This window comes from Pleurodeles waltl, chromosome 8 (genome assembly GCF_031143425.1).
Source record: "Pleurodeles waltl isolate 20211129_DDA chromosome 8, aPleWal1.hap1.20221129, whole genome shotgun sequence".
NCBI lineage: Eukaryota > Metazoa > Chordata > Amphibia > Caudata > Salamandridae > Pleurodeles > Pleurodeles waltl.
The window spans coordinates 155116046-155133965 of NC_090447.1; the positions used below are offsets into that span (position 1 = coordinate 155116046).

General features: G+C 43.4%; 1 protein-coding gene across 1 annotated transcript in view; it reads right to left on the reverse strand.

The window, feature by feature from the left end:
• Positions 1 to 17920, reverse strand: part of ME3 (malic enzyme 3) — a 384512-nt gene that overhangs the window by 140059 nt on the left and 226533 nt on the right. Inside the window, exon 6 of the mRNA XM_069203992.1 lies at positions 6240 to 6401. Within this exon, the coding sequence (XP_069060093.1) occupies positions 6240 to 6401 (162 nt within the window). The remainder of the gene's footprint in view (positions 1 to 6239; positions 6402 to 17920) is intronic.

The following is a 17920-nucleotide window of genomic DNA, read 5'->3' on the forward strand; positions in this document are numbered from 1 at the left end:
CCTGAGAATCACGGACTCATTTGTAACTACACTATTTGTACCAATATAATTTATGTCAATAGATAAATATTTGTGCTATTGGGCATAATTGATGTCTGATTACAGGTCCCACTTTGTTTTCTACAAAAGTAAACTGGATTGGCCAAACATATTTGCCAATATTATGCCACCTAAAGTCACACCAATTGCGCTGTTTGCAGTAAAGGTTACAGAAAGTTCCCAAGGCCAGTCTGTTACAGACTTCTCTGAGAAAGCAAGGACATTAGGACGACTTATGCTTGACTGGAGTTGTGCCATGAATGAGAGCCGTGCCACCTTGCCCTTCATTTATGCTGGGAAGAGCTTATAGGGAGAAGGGGAGCTCACACAGCACCATTCATGCCTATTTTCTGATCAACATAACTATCACATGGATCTCTGCTGTATGTGTGGGTATTTTGTGTGTTCCATGAGCCATTCTTAGGAGATTTTGAGGAATATCACTTTAATATGTGAGGTTTTGTGGCGTTCTTTAAATATAAGAGCCTGTCTAATCCAATTCAACTCCTCTATTTTAAACCAATAGCAATCAACCCATGTTGGCAACCAAACCTATTCCACCAACACCCAGCATTAACTCAAACTAAGAAGAATCTTGGGAATACAGCCAACTGAAAATAGTAAGCTACACAGGCACAACAAAACTGGCTTTGTCTCAATTATTAAAACACAAATATGCTACTCAGCAGCTGAGAGGGCTAATCACTACTCTTATTAACTGGACTCAATCGGTTAGTGCACCTTCAATGTGAGCACAGAAAGTATGGAATCTGGGCATACCACATAACTTCTTCATTCACAAGAGTTGACACAACCAGCCAGAACATCATCTTGCAACCAGAAAAGGTTATGGTTCTCTCCTTGCTACACCCCATTACAATCTCACCCTATTTCTGGAAACATTGAATTCCAGACTAGGCTATAGGCACATTATCTGCACATAAGTTTCTTACAAAATAGCATGACAATCTCCAAGAAGTACAGAACCATAGCACCAAACTAATCTATGGCCTGCGACTCCTCAGTCACCCCACTCCAGCCCTAAAATGGGTTCACTGGGTACCCTTGATTGAAACTAAATCACAGTTTAAATGACTGCATGTTACTCATAATCCATTGCCACACTCAAAGCACATTTCTCTAAAACCTTCCACCTCTCCAAGAACCCCAGACACCCGAGGTCAGCAACTCCAAATCAACTGATTTCTGAGTACCTACTTGGATTTTTCCATGGATTGAAGTCACCTGAGATCTCTACTACAAACCTCGATGATTTCTGCTCACATAGCAAAAAAGGAATAAGGTATTGAAACCACTGAAAAGAGAATGGCAACTGAGCCAGACCGTCGCCCTACTGAATTTTACCACCACTTTCTGGACACCGTCTAATTGCAGATTGACCAAAGTTTTCTTGTTTAGCACAACCCTGGGATTAGGCACATGCACATTTCTAGCCTAAATAGCTGGAAATCATGATGTAATAACAGTCAGGTTCCACAATCAGAACCCAGCAACCCCTCCAATCATTGACCACATTTTTGCCTTTAAATCAATACACAGCTCCTCTGCATTTAAGCCATGTTTGTGCTGTACAAATACCACACACATACATACATACACACACACACACACAGTTACAAGGAATCATCTCTACGTTGGTTGACACTCAGACTAGTTTCATCAGGCAAGATGCTTTGGAAAACATAAGGCATCTCTTCAACATAATTGCTTCCTGTACAAGGGTAGATTAATTTATTCTCTCTCTTCGCCCAGAGAAAGTGATTGAGAGAGTCCAGTGAGATTAACTCCTTCACACTTTTGGGACTGAAGGTTATTTCTTTTATTGGTTATTGAAACACTGAATAATTAACTATGGGCAACTCTTCTCTATAACATCTCCTTCTAACCCTTTTTTGGCTGTAATGAGCCATGAGAAAATGCTGCCTTCGATCATCACTCCTGTATGCTTTGGCTATTGAACCACTGGTGGCCCGAATTCGAAAATGTGATAGCCGACAAAGGATTAAAGCAATGGGAAATCCCCACAAAATTTTAGCATATGCATATGGTGCATTGTTATATATTTTGAAGAACGTGAAAATCTGTCCTTCGTCTAGGGCTGAAGCCCCAATCTCTGCTTATAAAATCACTTTTAATTAATTAATTAATGCAACTGAGGCAGCCTGTATTGGGGAAGTTGGGCTTGTAGAACTAAACAGCACATATTAAGTATCTGGCAATGTAAAATCTATTTACGTCAGACATGTATAACTATGAGTGCCTGGTAGCTGCTAACAAAATGACCATAGTGATGGGATCTTCTTTCACTTACCTTTATCTAAAGAATTAATATTTTGATAACACCACTAAAAAAAGAGTTTAGATTACCCAAATGATTCCCATAGCACTGCTTTTGAAAGAGGTAAATATCCCTTTAGCACATTCATATAAAGGATTTTACAAATGGATTAGTCTTTCAATTACAGAAGAAATTAAACCATTTGATTGGTTGGTTTGGCTGGGGAGATACCAACAGGTCTATCTCAAACAATGACCAATACAAAATAATCATCCAGCCTGGAAAATCATTATACGGGAGTCATGCATCCTTACAGGTTAACTCTATGTGCTTTTATCCCTACACACTTGAGTTTGCTTATCAATGTTCTGTAAACCTTCTGAGGAACAGAAAATCTGTGCCGAGGTCTTTCATAACTCACCTCATCGGGTGCCTGAGGGTTGCGTCCACTCACTCCAACAATGCTTATTATCTGAGATGCGGCCTTTGCAAGGGCAATGTCCCATACAAAGTCATGCTCTCTTGTGGATCCTCAGTAACTGACTGGATTCCTAGTAAACATGGGCTCCTGTATGTACAACTCTTCTGCTTCCTCTAAAAACAAATGTAAGCTGCAGAAGCCCAGAGAACTTTTTCACTTTTAGTATTTGTCTAGTGATGTGGCATGAAGTCCCTTGCATCACTGTACCACTGAAGGGAATTATCTCAGACATGGCTATCAAAAATAGGTTACCAAGAAGCTACGGTACAAACACATTTTAGTTAATGTGACAAGACTATGCTACTCGAGACTTCCTGCACAAGCCGGTCTTAAATGGGAGATATATGACCTGTTTATGATAACTAAGTGAGCCATTGCCCCATATGCTACGTTTAAGGCTCTGTTATTGTGCCTGAATGTATGTTACCATTCATGCATTTCCATCATGGCTGGTCGACTGTAGGCTAATAAGTGATAAAAATGATACGACATTTTAAATCTAAACTCTGGGGACACAGCTATAGAACTCAGAAAAACTCAGAAATTCAGACTTGAAAAAGCAACTAAGGGAAGCATCTTTCAAAGGAAATTGGTAGGGCCTTACCCAATTGTTAGATACCCTTGGTACCACCAGTCCTGCTTTTCAGAGCGAGAGGTGACCTCTTGTCAGAAGAATTGAACTATTTTCTTTGAATTCATGTTGCTTATTAATGCTGCAAACACTGTTTTCGTATAACTTTTTAATGTTTTATTATTGAAGGGAAAAATCCTTGAAAATGTACTGCCGGCGAATGGTCCGACTTAATGTCACTTCCAGAGACTGTTTTCATGTTATCTTATTGCGAATTTCATTTTGCTTTTGTGCACCAGAATACTTTCAATACAGGCCTTTGACCAAGAGAGACGCCGTCCTACAGGGTCACAGCATTCACACAGCAATGACAGATGTCCAAACAGACTAAACTCCGGACAGTGTGATGAAACAGGCTGGCGGCATGAGCTGTGCAATGGAGGGCGCCTGCCATTCGGATGAACCTGACCCAGCACCGGAGGCAGGTCAGCTGCAGCCTAAAGATGGGCTCCACTGACTGGTCCCTGCACAAGGGCACCGGCTTTCGGAGGTTCAAGCTGGCATCTCTCAACAGCTCTCACTGAGGGGCCTGTCTGCACTGGGGTTCAGTCTGATCTGGTCCGTCTAAACCTAGAGAAAGGCATGCTTGTTTTAGCAGTCGAGCTAATATTGAGGGCTTTTAGCGAGCAGGTGATGATAGAGGGAAATAGATAAGTGTAGGTGGGGGAAGGAGTCTCCAATTGAGGATTTTAAAAAATAAACACAAATGCAAGGATCTTGGCTGAGGTGTGACTGCCTCATGACCTCATCTCTTCAATCAAAGTTCTTTTAACTGCTGATAAATTAACGCGACACTCTCCACGGAACAAGGACACTGCTCCTGGCTTAGGAGATGCTTCACAGAGTTGTACTAGTGACAAACGTTAAACAAACGCGAAAGAAGAATGCCTGTGGTTTCTTCACATGCCTCGTTTAAACCCCTGCTCACTGCAGGGCTGTGGTGAGGCATTTCGAGGGGTCTCCTCTCCCCAGCCACATCCAAAGATGCGAGCTTCGCATTTGTGTCCTCAGTGGCTCCTCTCAGACACACAATTATAGCTTCGGTCACTGGAATGACAGGATATTCACACCATATAGCAAAGTCTAGGTTTCACCACAAATGCAACCAGGAAAACGGGGTCGCCGTATTTTATGATTGTTTTAGACTAAAATCTATGCTTCCCTTAAACATATTTTAATGGTGTCCCTTGTAGTAAGTCATTCCATTTACTTACTAGTGCACACCTTTCTACCCAAACTCTGCCCAACATCCAACGACCTGAGCAACAGACTTCTGCAAGCACTATACTCATCATCTTTTGTTACTTGAAACTGGCTTGGTGTCGCTTCTGCTCCCAGACGGTATGTAGTTTGGGCTGGAGTGTTCAAGACTGATTCGCACGTGGTTGCTCCTTCGCTGCAGTGGCACAGTTGGCTAAAAAATAATGGAATGCAATGCAGCCTGAGCAATTGCCAGTGCCTTTCACAAAAATCCCACCTATCACATTTGTGTTATTATGACAACCTATGTGCCATGAGCATGCCAGAAAGTGGGTCCTGTGCTTGTTGTGTGTGCCATAGAACCAACTTGCAGAACCCTGATGAAGCCCAACATGGTTGAAACTAGTCTGGAGTTGCCTGCACAGAAGGAACACCACCTGGCAGTTTGACTGGACTGTTTCTACTGCAGAAGGATCAGGACTGATTTCCATGTGGTTGATCTTAGTCTGCAGTGGGTACAAAAACACAACGAATTACAATGGAGCTCCAGTAAGTGCCAGCTGGTGATACTATAGCAAGCACTCCATCCACGATACTTCATTGTTTGCAATGTGACGCCACAAGTCTGATGGTTGCTGTGTTCCTGTTCACAGGGGTCGTGGCCAAGCAGTTGGGCAGGATTGTTCCTACTGCAGCAGAACCAAGACTAGGCTGCATATGGTTGTTCTCCATCTGGAGTGGTGCAGTGGCCAACAATTTATCATCTGAAATACACCCTTGAGCAATTTCTGGTAGTTGAAACGTTTGCAAAAACTCCACTCACTGTTTTGATGCAGTGTTAGCAGAAACCATGGAAAAGATTAACTGATTCTCGTACCTTGCCCGGCATAAAAAAATAAGGTGCAGAGGAGGCAAATGGGAATCTTTTCAGGATGGCGATCATTTTAGGATGCAATCTCCTACCGTTTTCTTGAGTATTAATTTTCACATTTATGTAAATCTTACTACACCATATCAACAACAAATAATGTATTTTTCAGTAGATGCAACATCTCTATAACTAACCATAATATCTACGTTGATTTTTTAAAAATATATCATCAAATGCATCCACCAAAGCTGCATCACCAATATGCATCCTGTACACGGATGATAAAAAAATAAATAAAAGAACAACAACAGCACTTGACTCTCAGAAAAAAAAGTGGGCCCAAAATGCATAGTTCCTCTGGCCCTCTACCTTTGTGGATTGGACACCAGTGATTTCCCCTCCCTCTACACACAAAGGCCAGATGGCATTGTTTGCTTTTGTAGACAATCCAGGATCCCCTGCCTGGCCATCCTAAAGCTAACCACACCATTGGGGGGGGGGGGTTTAAAAGTCTGAAAGACCCCAATGAAAAGGGAGAGCACATCAAAGAGACTACCCCACTAGACGTGCTCTGAATCCCATAAGGTTACTCTGCATCTATAGACAATATTTCTCCTGGAATATCAGGTGGGATTGACATACTTCACAAGTGTTTATCTCGTTTGAAGTTGTATTCCATCCATTTTAAGATCATACTTAAGCCATCATTTGTACTAACCTCGTTGTCTGTCCCAACATCGAGGAGGACAGGGAGACACTGGTGAGGGTGAACTCCACCACATGCGGTGTACAGGGCCAGTTTTCCAACAGGAATCCCCATTCCGTAACTTCCCAGATCTCCAAGGCCCAGGATCCGCTCTCCATCGGTCACCACTATTGCCTAAAATAATAAAATAAACAGTAATATCACACAGAGTGGAAATAGGTTTCCTAACCTTACAAGAAATAACAATGATGTGCCTACATCACTGGTATTTAAGATATGTTGACAATGTTTGGACACCAAAAGGGGTCATTATCTATCACATATTGACAAGTCATTTAAATTAACTGGAGTGGCAGACAATTTATTTCAAAATGTACTTGTTCTGCATAACTTCAGCATATCACCCTAAGGCTGCATATATAATTACTATAACCAGGTCCTCCTCAATCGCCAAGTGAATTCAATTAGGGAGTCGCAATAACACCACATGCATCACAGAGCTCCGGATAGTTCAGATAAAGTTTGCATGTCATGGGCAGGCAAAAAATGGGCAGAGCAGGTGATATTAAGCTTTTGAAATGGTTAAAATATTTGAAGAAGTGCATGTAAAAATACACACAGCAACTACGGTGCTGCGAAACCATCCAGGAGCTGTGTGTTCTTAAAAGGCAGGGAATGGTCAGAGCAACTGGGATTAACAAACCACTATCAGTAATATAGTTCTGTGGGAAATCTACACTGCTGCAAGTCCTTGGAAAATCTGTCATTTATTCTTACAAAAGTAAATACAAGATCAGAAAACAGAGCAGTGAACTTGGATGGGCGGATGAATGCTTAATAGGCGATGGAGAGACTGAGGTTTCTATCCAGTCAATATTTAGCTATTATGAAGAGGTAAACAAATTTGAGGTTGAAACCATGAAAAGCATCGACTGAAAACTTGGCCCTTCTATGCAGAATTCACTTCTACTGTGTGTTGGAAAACTTCATTCTCAATGCCATTCCAGTATTTGCTCTCTTTCCAAGCCCATTCCATCCATTGGCTCATTGATGTAATCATAAATATGCAGTCACTGTAATACATGTGAGTATCTCCCTAAGAAGAATACATGGAACATGTAGGGTTCCCAGCAGAGCAGCGGTGGATGGAGTATAACTGAATAAGGGGCCTTCACCTCACATTCTGTTTGACTCCACCTCCTCCCTCTTAGGCACTTTGGACTCCATTTCTTACTTTCAGTGGTCTGTAGCAGACACAAAGTAACATGTCTAGTGCTCTACAAAACTCAAAAAAGAATAAACACAAAAATAAACAACACTACCTAACAAATATTGGAATAAGCACCAACACTAGGTCGGTGTAGAAGAAATCATCAATACGCACCCATGCTAGGTCAGTGTAGAAGAAATCATCAATATGCACCCTCGCTAGGTCGGTGTACAAAACAGCAATAGCGGAGTAAAACAATGCTCTCTACTTGTGACAACCCTGTTTGCCCTGTACATAAGGTGGGTGTGGCCACCTCACTCCAGGTCATTACGAAAAGTCTGCAGTCCTGAACTTCTCACCTACAAATAACTGTTTTCAGGTGTGTTAGCCTAATTAGTTTAATGGAAACATAGCAAGACTCGAACAGTCAGAATAAATTAGGCTACAACCAAAAGACTAAGAATGGAATCTGTGTCAGTAATGTCCTGGTGGGAGGTGGCCACGCTAAGGGTCAGTATGACATGCATGCCAACTCCCCTATGGATGAGGCAAAAGTGGAAACTATATCTCTATTAATGAATATTGCTGTTAAGGGGTTTGAAGCCAGAGCCCCAACAACATTCTAGATGTAAAAAAACCTTATTGTGGCACAAACCTTTATAAATCAAAAAGTTGAAATCCAAGCTGCTAGTGTCTGGTAATTCATTTTGAAGAACTAAGAGCTTCAACTTCTGAGACAGTTACAAAAACCTGAAACTGGTTGCAGAGTACCGGGATCAGGTTATAGCCACAAGTAACAAGTATTTGCAGTGCAACAGGTCTCAGATTTTCTTGAGTTAGAGCTATTGGAATTGTAAATTTAGAATTGGACTTTTCTTGCCATATAAATTGCTCAAACCTGCCTCATAATTTCATCTTTTCCTGCCATGTTTTGGTGGTCACTGGTGGCTGCTGTTAACAGAATGAAAAGTCTTGCAAGCTCACATTACAACAATGCTATAATGAAGTTAATAGCAGAACAACCTGGGAAGATTTATGGCCCCAATAAAAGAGATAAGCAATGCCATGTGTGTGGATGTCTCTGAGGGCTGGCAGAGACTGGGCCTGGAGAGAGACTCCAGGTGACACTCAAGTTTCACACCATTGCTTCTACGTTTGGTTACATTCTATCTGAATAGGCATATTGTAGCTTTTGTGAGCTAAATGTTTAGGCATCGGGTGTTCTTTTTGTAAAATAAGCTTATTTTAGGAGGAAGTGGTAAATGAGGAGTGCACTGGAATAAAGCCGAAACAAATGTCAGCAACATGGGAGGAGGAGGTGGGAAGACGGAATTCTGCAATAAAACGCAGGCAGCTACCAGCCTAAACACCCACAGTTAAAAGTGAGCAACCAGGAAATGACAACAGTAGTCCGTTCCAACAACAGATAAAGAAACCAAAGTGGAATACTACAGTAGTTGGGTCACTGCTCTGAAACATAAAAAGGAGAGAGAAAAAGGCAGAACTAACCACTGGCGACGTTAAAGGACATGGCAGCAAACAAATGAAATCTATTTAAGCCTTAAGAAGTATACTTAAAGTATACACAAGGTCGAAAGCTTACGCTAGCCCTGAAATTGAGGGTGAAGGGGGCACATTACGTAAACATTAGAATTGGTAAAAATAAATGTTGCCAATAATGGAGTCTGTAGAGCAGCATAGGACAGAACATTATTTGCAAAAGCAACTCACTTCCCCATCAAGGAACCTCTATAAAGATGGCGTCAAGAAATGGACATCAAACTACATGCCTCACACAATGATTATAAAATGACTGCTGGACTAGTAACAAAAGTATCTTACCTAATATTTACCTAATATTTTGTTATGTCCCAAGGACAAAAAAAAAAATCAGGATTCAAAGATGGTAGGAAACAAAGCAATATTTTAGGACTCGTACACTGAATTTGAATTATTTTTATATATTATGTTTTCTGAGATTTACGTTCTTAAAACCTTGTCTAATCTGACCTTTGTTATGCTGTGTTCTGAATCTTCAGTGCTTTCTTGCATGGAGTCAACCAAACTATGAGCACATAGGTTTAGCATGAGGATATGTGCTTTATTTTGGTCCACTCACGTTAATGTATTTATTACGGACTGAAAAGAAGTTAAGATGCCCCCCCCCCCCTTGCATTAAAGGCCATGCAGCCAGCCATTTCTCTGCGGGTGAACAATGGGCAATGTTAGAGGGGTATATAGAGACACGAAGACGGTCTTTCAGAGGTATCTGATACACACATTGGAAGATTAAAAACAGCACGTAGTTCAATGGATTCCTAAAATACTGCAAATCTGTTGGATGCACAACCTTGTGAACACCAGACATACAAGAAAAGGTGTAGCATAACGGAACTCCAAGAACTCTCAGTTAATTCTTGCTTTCTTAATAAGGTCTTTTTAACTTCTTTGTACATTATTGCAAAGCACATGAGCAAAATGTAATTATTATGTTAAAGTTTTATTTATAAACCACAACAAAACTGGAGATTCTAGTGTGTTTATTGCCATCATCTCCACTCGGCTGTTGCCTATAACCTATGTTTCTTTACAAGCAATATAGGTAAATCTGTGGATGCATTTAGAAAAACACGTTTTAGAAAGATGTGTATGGTTTATACATGACTGACATATAACCTGTCAACCCTACAGGAAGTTTTGAAACCCTAAGATACCAGTCGCTACAACATTATGCCTCCGAGACATTTTAATTTATGAAGAGTGTATGGCGAAGCCACGGGCACTGAAATGCTATCTGTGCTTGTGGCCTTAAGACTGCCCTAATACAACTGATCTCTGACTTCTGCCCGAAGTCGAGTGGAATTCTGAGACCAGTCGTGCTGGTGGTCAGCACTGCAGAGGCAGTACAGCCACTAGTACCGCCAAGCCAAAAAGAGACCGCACACCGTATTACAACCCGTAATACGGTGCGGCAGTGTCCAGATGGTGAGGCGCTGCTGGCGGTGGAAGTGCCAGGACCCGTCCCCTCCCAGACAACCTCATCGGCAGACAAGGTAAGTGGATCGTCCGACAGGTGAGAGGGGTCTGAGCGTGTGAGAGTGCGTGTGTGAATGTCGTGAATGTGGGGAGAGAGGGGTGTTTGTGGGTGCATATGTGTGTGTGTGTTTGGGGGTGGGAAGGAGAGTGAGTGCATGAGGGTGATTGAGCAGATGGAAGGGGTGAGTGCATATATGCATCTGTAGGTAAGTGGACGGGGGAGAAAGGTGCATGTTTGTGTGAGTGAACGGGGAGGGGGTGCGTGTTTGTGTGAGTGAAAGGGAAGAATGGGTGCGTGTGTGTCAGTGGACGGGGTGAGCGGGTGAGTGCGTGTATGTGGTGCAGGGGGAGGGTGTGTGACTATGTATACGCTGAAGGGGAGGAGGAAGGGGGAGTGAGTGTGGTGTTTGTGTATGTATGTTAGTGTGAATGGGGGTGTATGATGCGAGTGCGTGGGGGTGTGTTTGTGTGTAGAAGTGTGTGAGTGCATCTGTGCAGGTATGTGGACGTGTGTGTGTATCCTGGCCACAGGAATGCTATTTCCAGTAGCCAGGGTGCAAGATCGCCAGGAATTTTTGCGGTGCGATCGCCAGAAAAAACTCTGGCGGTCTCCTGCCTCGTGATACCACTAGCGGTATCCCGCCATCCGCCATGCTGCTGGTGCTCACCTTCAGCCCGGTGGAACGCTGTAATGTGGCCAAACCGCAAACTCATAAATTGGCAGTATTCACTGCCAGCCCATTGGCGGTGACACCACCACAGCAGCCCTTCGGACCACCAGGAATGTGTTGAGGGCCTATATCCCTCTATTTTGAATTTGACTTGTAAATCTTACAGACTTTTAATATGGTTGATAGGAAGTACAGTGGGATTCATAAAGTCTGGCTTGACAGTGTGGCTCTCTGTAGAGGTATTGTTACCTTGTAATTAAAATCACATGAAGTGTGCTTTGACTCAGCTCGGAGGAATTTTATTTTTTCACCTCATTCCTGTTGGTAGTTTGGTGTGTCATTCCACACCCCGGGTATTGCTTTCATTCGAATGCATGAGGGACTGTTTTACATCTGAAAAGTACAATCAGTCAGCACAATGCTAAATAAATATTTTCATTTCTTTGTCTACTATATGTAATGTAAATAGGAAGTATTTATTTTTAGTACTGATTATAATCATTGGCAAAGCCAAAAGGGCAGGTTTATTGATAACATTTTAGTAAGCATTTCTTGATCCGAGGACTATTGCAAACATAGGGTTTGTAATCATCTTGTATCAGAAGGCTTGGACTGATGAGTCCTCCTACTGTCCTTTACTTACACACTTCCCATGTTTTCCGCCCCTTCCATTACTGTATGCGCTAGTGCATATTCTCCTGCCATTTTATGCTTAGCTAGCGTTTCAGTATTTCATAATGTTTTTTGCAAACATCCTATTTAGTATTTTGTTTCCTTACACTGATTTCCTAATACCGGAATTGAGTTCATACCACTCTTCTCCCCTCCTTTTCATTATAAATGTTTCGTCACAACTTTATATGCTTTGGTATATTAGATGATTTTGATCATAAACAATATTTTGTTTTTTTAATTCTTTTCCCTAATTTTACATGATGCATATCTGAGCAACATGCTCTTCTTGTGTTATTGTTTCATTACAAATAGTTTGATAGTTTATTTAAACATGAAAAAACTAAATAAGAAATCATTCGACGATTTACCACTTTGTATTGCATGAATGCTAAACAAACACTCAAAAACTCCTGGTTTTCACGGAATCCTCAAGGAAATGGCGTTTGCACTGAACAGCCAGCTTCAGAACAATTTGCAAAACGCCCTGCAGAAAAAACACCTCTTTGAAAACATCTTCTCCCTGGAACATAGGGAAACATATTTACGATCGTTCTCTGGGAACAAATCACACACAGGACAGAGGGGACACCGAAGGGGAAGGTTTGTATGATGAAGGCCTAAGTAGGCCTTGCCACGTAAAAACTACTTTCAAGTTTACCTTTATTTTGTCTGTATGTGTAATTAAGTATGCGTGGTTGTTCGTTATTTTTTCTTTCATAGTCAAAATAAACCCTGTTTGCTTTTCTTATTGGTGGATCTGTACTTGTGAATGCATGAGAGATATGGAAGGCATACCGGGCACACGGTTGTCACTCAGAACTACATACAAAAAGGGTGTATTGCCCCCCCTGCTGTCAACATTCCAGCCTGTCTCTCACGTCCCCCGCAAACACACTCGCTGCAGCCAGCATGGAAAGTACCTTTAGCAACGGAAAGGAATTCAGGGTTGAGAACGCCAGGCCACAAAAGAGGGAAGTGTTGAAATAGGATTTAAGCCAACGAGCCGGATGAATTTTTGCAAAACAAAGTAAGCAAGTAGATACAAAAGACAAGGTAACGATTACAACTTAACAGAGCGCGAATAGCAGAGCAGGCCATCTGTAGAGCTTGCACGGTCACCCTGGGATGCGCTATCAGTCTAGTACAGTGGTTCCAAACCATCTGACTTCTGTGGACCTCCACTTTATCATTACTGGAACCCGGGGACCCCCTACGGAGTCATTACTGAAAGCTGGCCACCTAATCTCTTAATATAATTTAATTTTCTAAGCAGTCGCGGACCCCCTGACCTGAGGAGGCTTTGTGGACCCCCAGGGGTCCCTGGACCACAGGTTGGGAACCACTGGTCCAGTGGACATCAGCACTTCACAAGGGATGAAACTTCAGAACATAACGTTAACTTCTTATGCTTAAAGTGTTTTTTAGTAACATTCAGCTCATGCCTTCTTACAGACCGGCAACTATTTCCTTCAGTATTTATAAATGCAGATTTGTCTAACATAACCTAATCCGGTTCAGTCTTTGAAGCAGACTGCCTGATGATAGCCTAACCGACCTCATGTGCCCTGATGGTTTATATCAGGTAATACGTGGGTTTTCTTATAAAAATGTGTGTGTAGAACAGTCCTTGCACAGCTGAGTCTGTATCTATGCACCTACTTATTGTTATTTATAAAGCTAGCTAAGGAGGAGCAGAAAAAGCACATTTTGTGGGGCATTGCGATAACGTCGAACTGATCTACATCAAGTGTGAATTACATTAAGCTTCTCATCCAAGCCTACAAAGCACTCCACAATGCAAGACCAGTTTACCTCAAAGACTGACTCCAACTCTACCAACCCTCCAGAAAAGGGAGTGGACCGAAAATTAAACTACCCCCCCGCCCTCCCACTTTGAACCAAAGCTCTTTTTGCAACCAAGCAAGCCACCACAAAGTTCCCCAAAAGAGCTCTCTTGTCTCTTCCACCCATTTTACATTTTGTCATCAATTCATTTTTTCATCCGTATTTGTCTTTGCCCATTCCATCCATCTATCTGGCCATCCATATCCAAACCCATCTCCAAACCTATCAAACCCATCGATCCTTTCACTCATCATCCCTCCTTCTACCTTTTCACTCATCCATCAGTTCACTCACCCATCAAGACCCTTTCACTCCATCCATCCTCCCTTTCGCTTATCCATTCTTTCACTCATCCATCCTTTCAGCCATACATCCATACTTCCACCCATCACCCAGACATGCATCCGTGTATCCTTTCACTCATCCAGCCATCTTTTCGCTCACTCATCAGTCCATTCATTGTTTCACTTATACATTGGTCCACCCAACATCCATATATCCAACTACACATTCAGTCATTCACCCACCCACTTTCCTCGCACATTCATACATCTTTTCACTCGCATACACACCCACCCTTTCATGTTAACTAAGAGCCTTAATCTACTGAGTTGCAGACAGACGAGGCCCATTAAGAGCTATGCCCACCCTCCACTGTAGCTGCTAAAGCAGGGAGTTTGCAATGCACCTGCCTCCAGACATCTACACTCCACTTCTCTCGGCCTCACACGAGTCCCCTGCATCCACAGAAGCAAGACAGGAGGTCATGCTTTCTCTTTCATAGCAGCCAAGAACTGTAACGAACGCCCCTTACACATCAGGACAACCAATCCATGAATGGATCTTCAACTAGGATCAGCTCCAGATCTATCCTCCTGTTCTAGCGTCTTGATACCCTCAAGGATGATAAGCTGCGCCACACAAACCTACATAACAACGACACTCACACATTTACATTTCATTTATTTTTTTAAGGGACAGTCTATGGTGCAACATATATTAAACATTCCAAACATCTAAGTACATGGTGCTGAACGTCAGAGCATTTAAAGTGCTTAACAGAGGTGCAGTTGATCAATAGGACTTTTACATTTCCACATCATGTGTTCACAAAATACAATATACATGCAATCAGCAAACATGTTCTAGAGGTTTCAGCTATATAGGTTATGTTAGCCAATCAGCAAACACATCTTGACGTTTAGTTACAATGGAGCACGTATTCTTTAGGCCTTATGGTGTGCTATAGTGTTCAGAAGGCATGCACATCTGACCTCTTGCTTAGAGAGGTGAATGTGGTAAGTAGTGTACAAGAGAGGAGTATGGGCTGGTGTAGAAACCCATAACTGAACATTCAGCTTGAGTCAACACATGTGCACACATGTCGATTTTAGCTATTTCTTTTGCGGCAGTAAGTATGTCTCTACCACCTAAACTCTTTAAAGAGACTGAGGGGGACTGATTTAGGGCTTGGTGAAGGGAATACTCTGTCACAAATGTGACAGATATCCCGTTCGCCGTATTACGTTCTCCTTAGGAGATAATGGGATCATAATACGGTGGACGGGACATCTGTCACGTTTGTGATGGAGTATTTCCCTCCTCCCAGACCTAAATCAGGCCCTGATTTCTAATCCTAGCTTCCCCACTTACCCTAACCTTGTGATCTGGGAAGATCAACTCTCCCTTTCTGCACTGCCCACTGGATTGTTCAAGGAGCATGTGAAATATATGGCAGAGGAGATCTTCCCATACAATGGAGAAGTCTAGGTGTATGCTAATGACACATTAACCACATAGAGAGAGATGAAACTAGACATGGAAGTATTACTCAGTGTCTGAAAATAACTTACTATTGATAAGTCATCATTTTGTTCAAGCAGGGTACTTTACAGACAGCTTTCCTTTCACCACAAACCAATAATTCACGGTAGTGAGCCATGAGCATTTACTTACAAGTCCTCTTTAGGTCTTATAGTGTGAATAAAGGCGAATAATATTCTTTTTTTTCATGAACCTGTTTATTGGCATTTTATCACAATATTGCATCAGAATTATAAACCATTGACATTAAAACATAATGCATTGTGTAGTGTCGCTGCCACTACATACCACTCGGCTGGATAATAACATGTTAGTGCAATATACTATGCAACGTAGCTAATGATAGCCCAGGTTTTTGGCTCATCCTCTGAACCATCTACAAATTGGGTCCAACAGCACATTCTTATCTGTTTTACCCCACTGGTGCCAACATGGTTTACCACTGCGGCCTGAAAGGATTATAATCTGCCGAGAACCGTTTGGTGAGTGCATCACTTGACAACACCCATTATTGCACCATTACTCCCATCACAGACTTTGCAGCTCGAGTGTCATTGCAGAGAAGGCAGATGCTATAAACATTTTATAAACTAACCGTACAAACAATAACAACTGCTGGTTACTGCCATCCATACAATTATTTCCCATACAATCACTTCCCGATCGGACTGAGAACTAATCTGCATCAATCCGGCATGCCGGTAGAGGGGCTGAGCCGGGCGGCAAATCCAGCAAACTGTGCCTTTCCGTCTTCCAGCACTGCATCAAATCCTGCTAGCTCACACACATATTCCCCCAACGCAGTGCACCACACCTTTAATGGACCCTCATTCGTACTAGTCCGAACCTCCCTCCTCTGGGTCCCCGCTCATGCTCCGCAATCGCAACATCAGCTCCTCCCAACCGTCCGACAACGGAAATTGGCGCAGCCCCAACACCTCCTCCCTCTTCAGTGCTGTACCCTCTGCCCCCGCCCATACCTCGAGAGAGCATCTCCAAGCCTGCACCGGCAGGGGGTCCGGTGATTTCCACCTACGAGTCACCAGTCGCTTTGCCACAATAAGTCCCAGGTCAGTGAAACGCACCTCCGCTCTATGGCGCTTACTTCTAGGGAATAATCCCAGTATACATGCCTCCCAGGTGAAAGGAACCCGCCGAGCTGTGCAGTCAGACAAATTGTAGATTACCACCCTCCAGTAGGAGCACAAACTAGGACAGGACCACACCATGTGCAGCAAATCTACGCCAACTCCATGGCATCGAGGACAAGCTCCTTCCCGGCGGGCAAAGTATTTATTCACGCAAACTGGAGTAAGGTAGGCTCTGTGAACTATGTAGAACTGAATTAGCCGAAATCTGGAATTACGGGGTATGTTAAGGTGGCCTGAAAGAGCTAACTTCCACTGCGCCTCTGCGATTGGACTGCCCACATCCTCCTCCCAGGTCGCACGCAGCGCGTCACTCTCCAGGGCAGTATGAGTTTGCAACGCATCTGCAAGCCAGCTAATCAAGCGTTGACCCTGACCCATCACCTGTAAGTATTGAATCAGCAGATGAGTGGGGGGAGCCACCGAGATATCTCCCCATCCGGACCTCAGGGCTCGCAACAAGGAATTGTACAGTAGGAACTGAACGGGCGGCAACCCCAGTCCCTGAAGCCTAGTGAACGGGAGCAGCTGACCCTCCTCGTAAAGATCGCCCAATGTACACAGTTCCACTTCATGCCACGCATGTAATTCTGAGTCTGACATGACCCCTGGGACCCCATGGTGTGCCTGCCAGGGCCGGCGCTAACAGGACCACCCGCCCCGTGAGCGGGTGGGATCTACAAAAACATCTATAGGCTACCTTGAGGAACAGCTGTCGCAGAGTCAGCACACAAGTGATTGGATGGAATAAATGCAGAATCTGCAGCAGTGACCAGGGACCCCGCTCCGATGCCGTGTCAGAGAGCTGGGCACCCGCCAGCCACCTGGATACCCACTGAAGCTGGGCTGCCAGGTAGTAGTGCTCCAAATTAGGGACTGCTAGTCCGCCCCTGTCGGGCGGTAGGTACAACTTCTTTAGGGCAACTCTGCATCGGCTGCCATTCCAGATAAAGTCCCTCAGCCCCGTCTCCAGGGCTCTAAAGAAACCAGGGGGAACATAGTGCAGGAGGTTGGGAAAAAAAAAGTACAAAAGGTGCGGCAGAACAATCATCTTCAACAGTGCTATTCTGCCCGCCACTGACAGCGGTACCGTCCTCCAAAATGACATTTGATCGAAGACACCGCTCTTGTGAGGTTGCCATCAATCAGATCCTCCTCGCGATGGTAGATTCGGATGCCCAGATATCGGAACGTGCATGGCTGCCACGGAACAGGACTCCCAGCCAGACTAAGCCCGGATCCGAGAGCCCAGGATCAAATGGGAAGAGGCACGACTTAGACCAA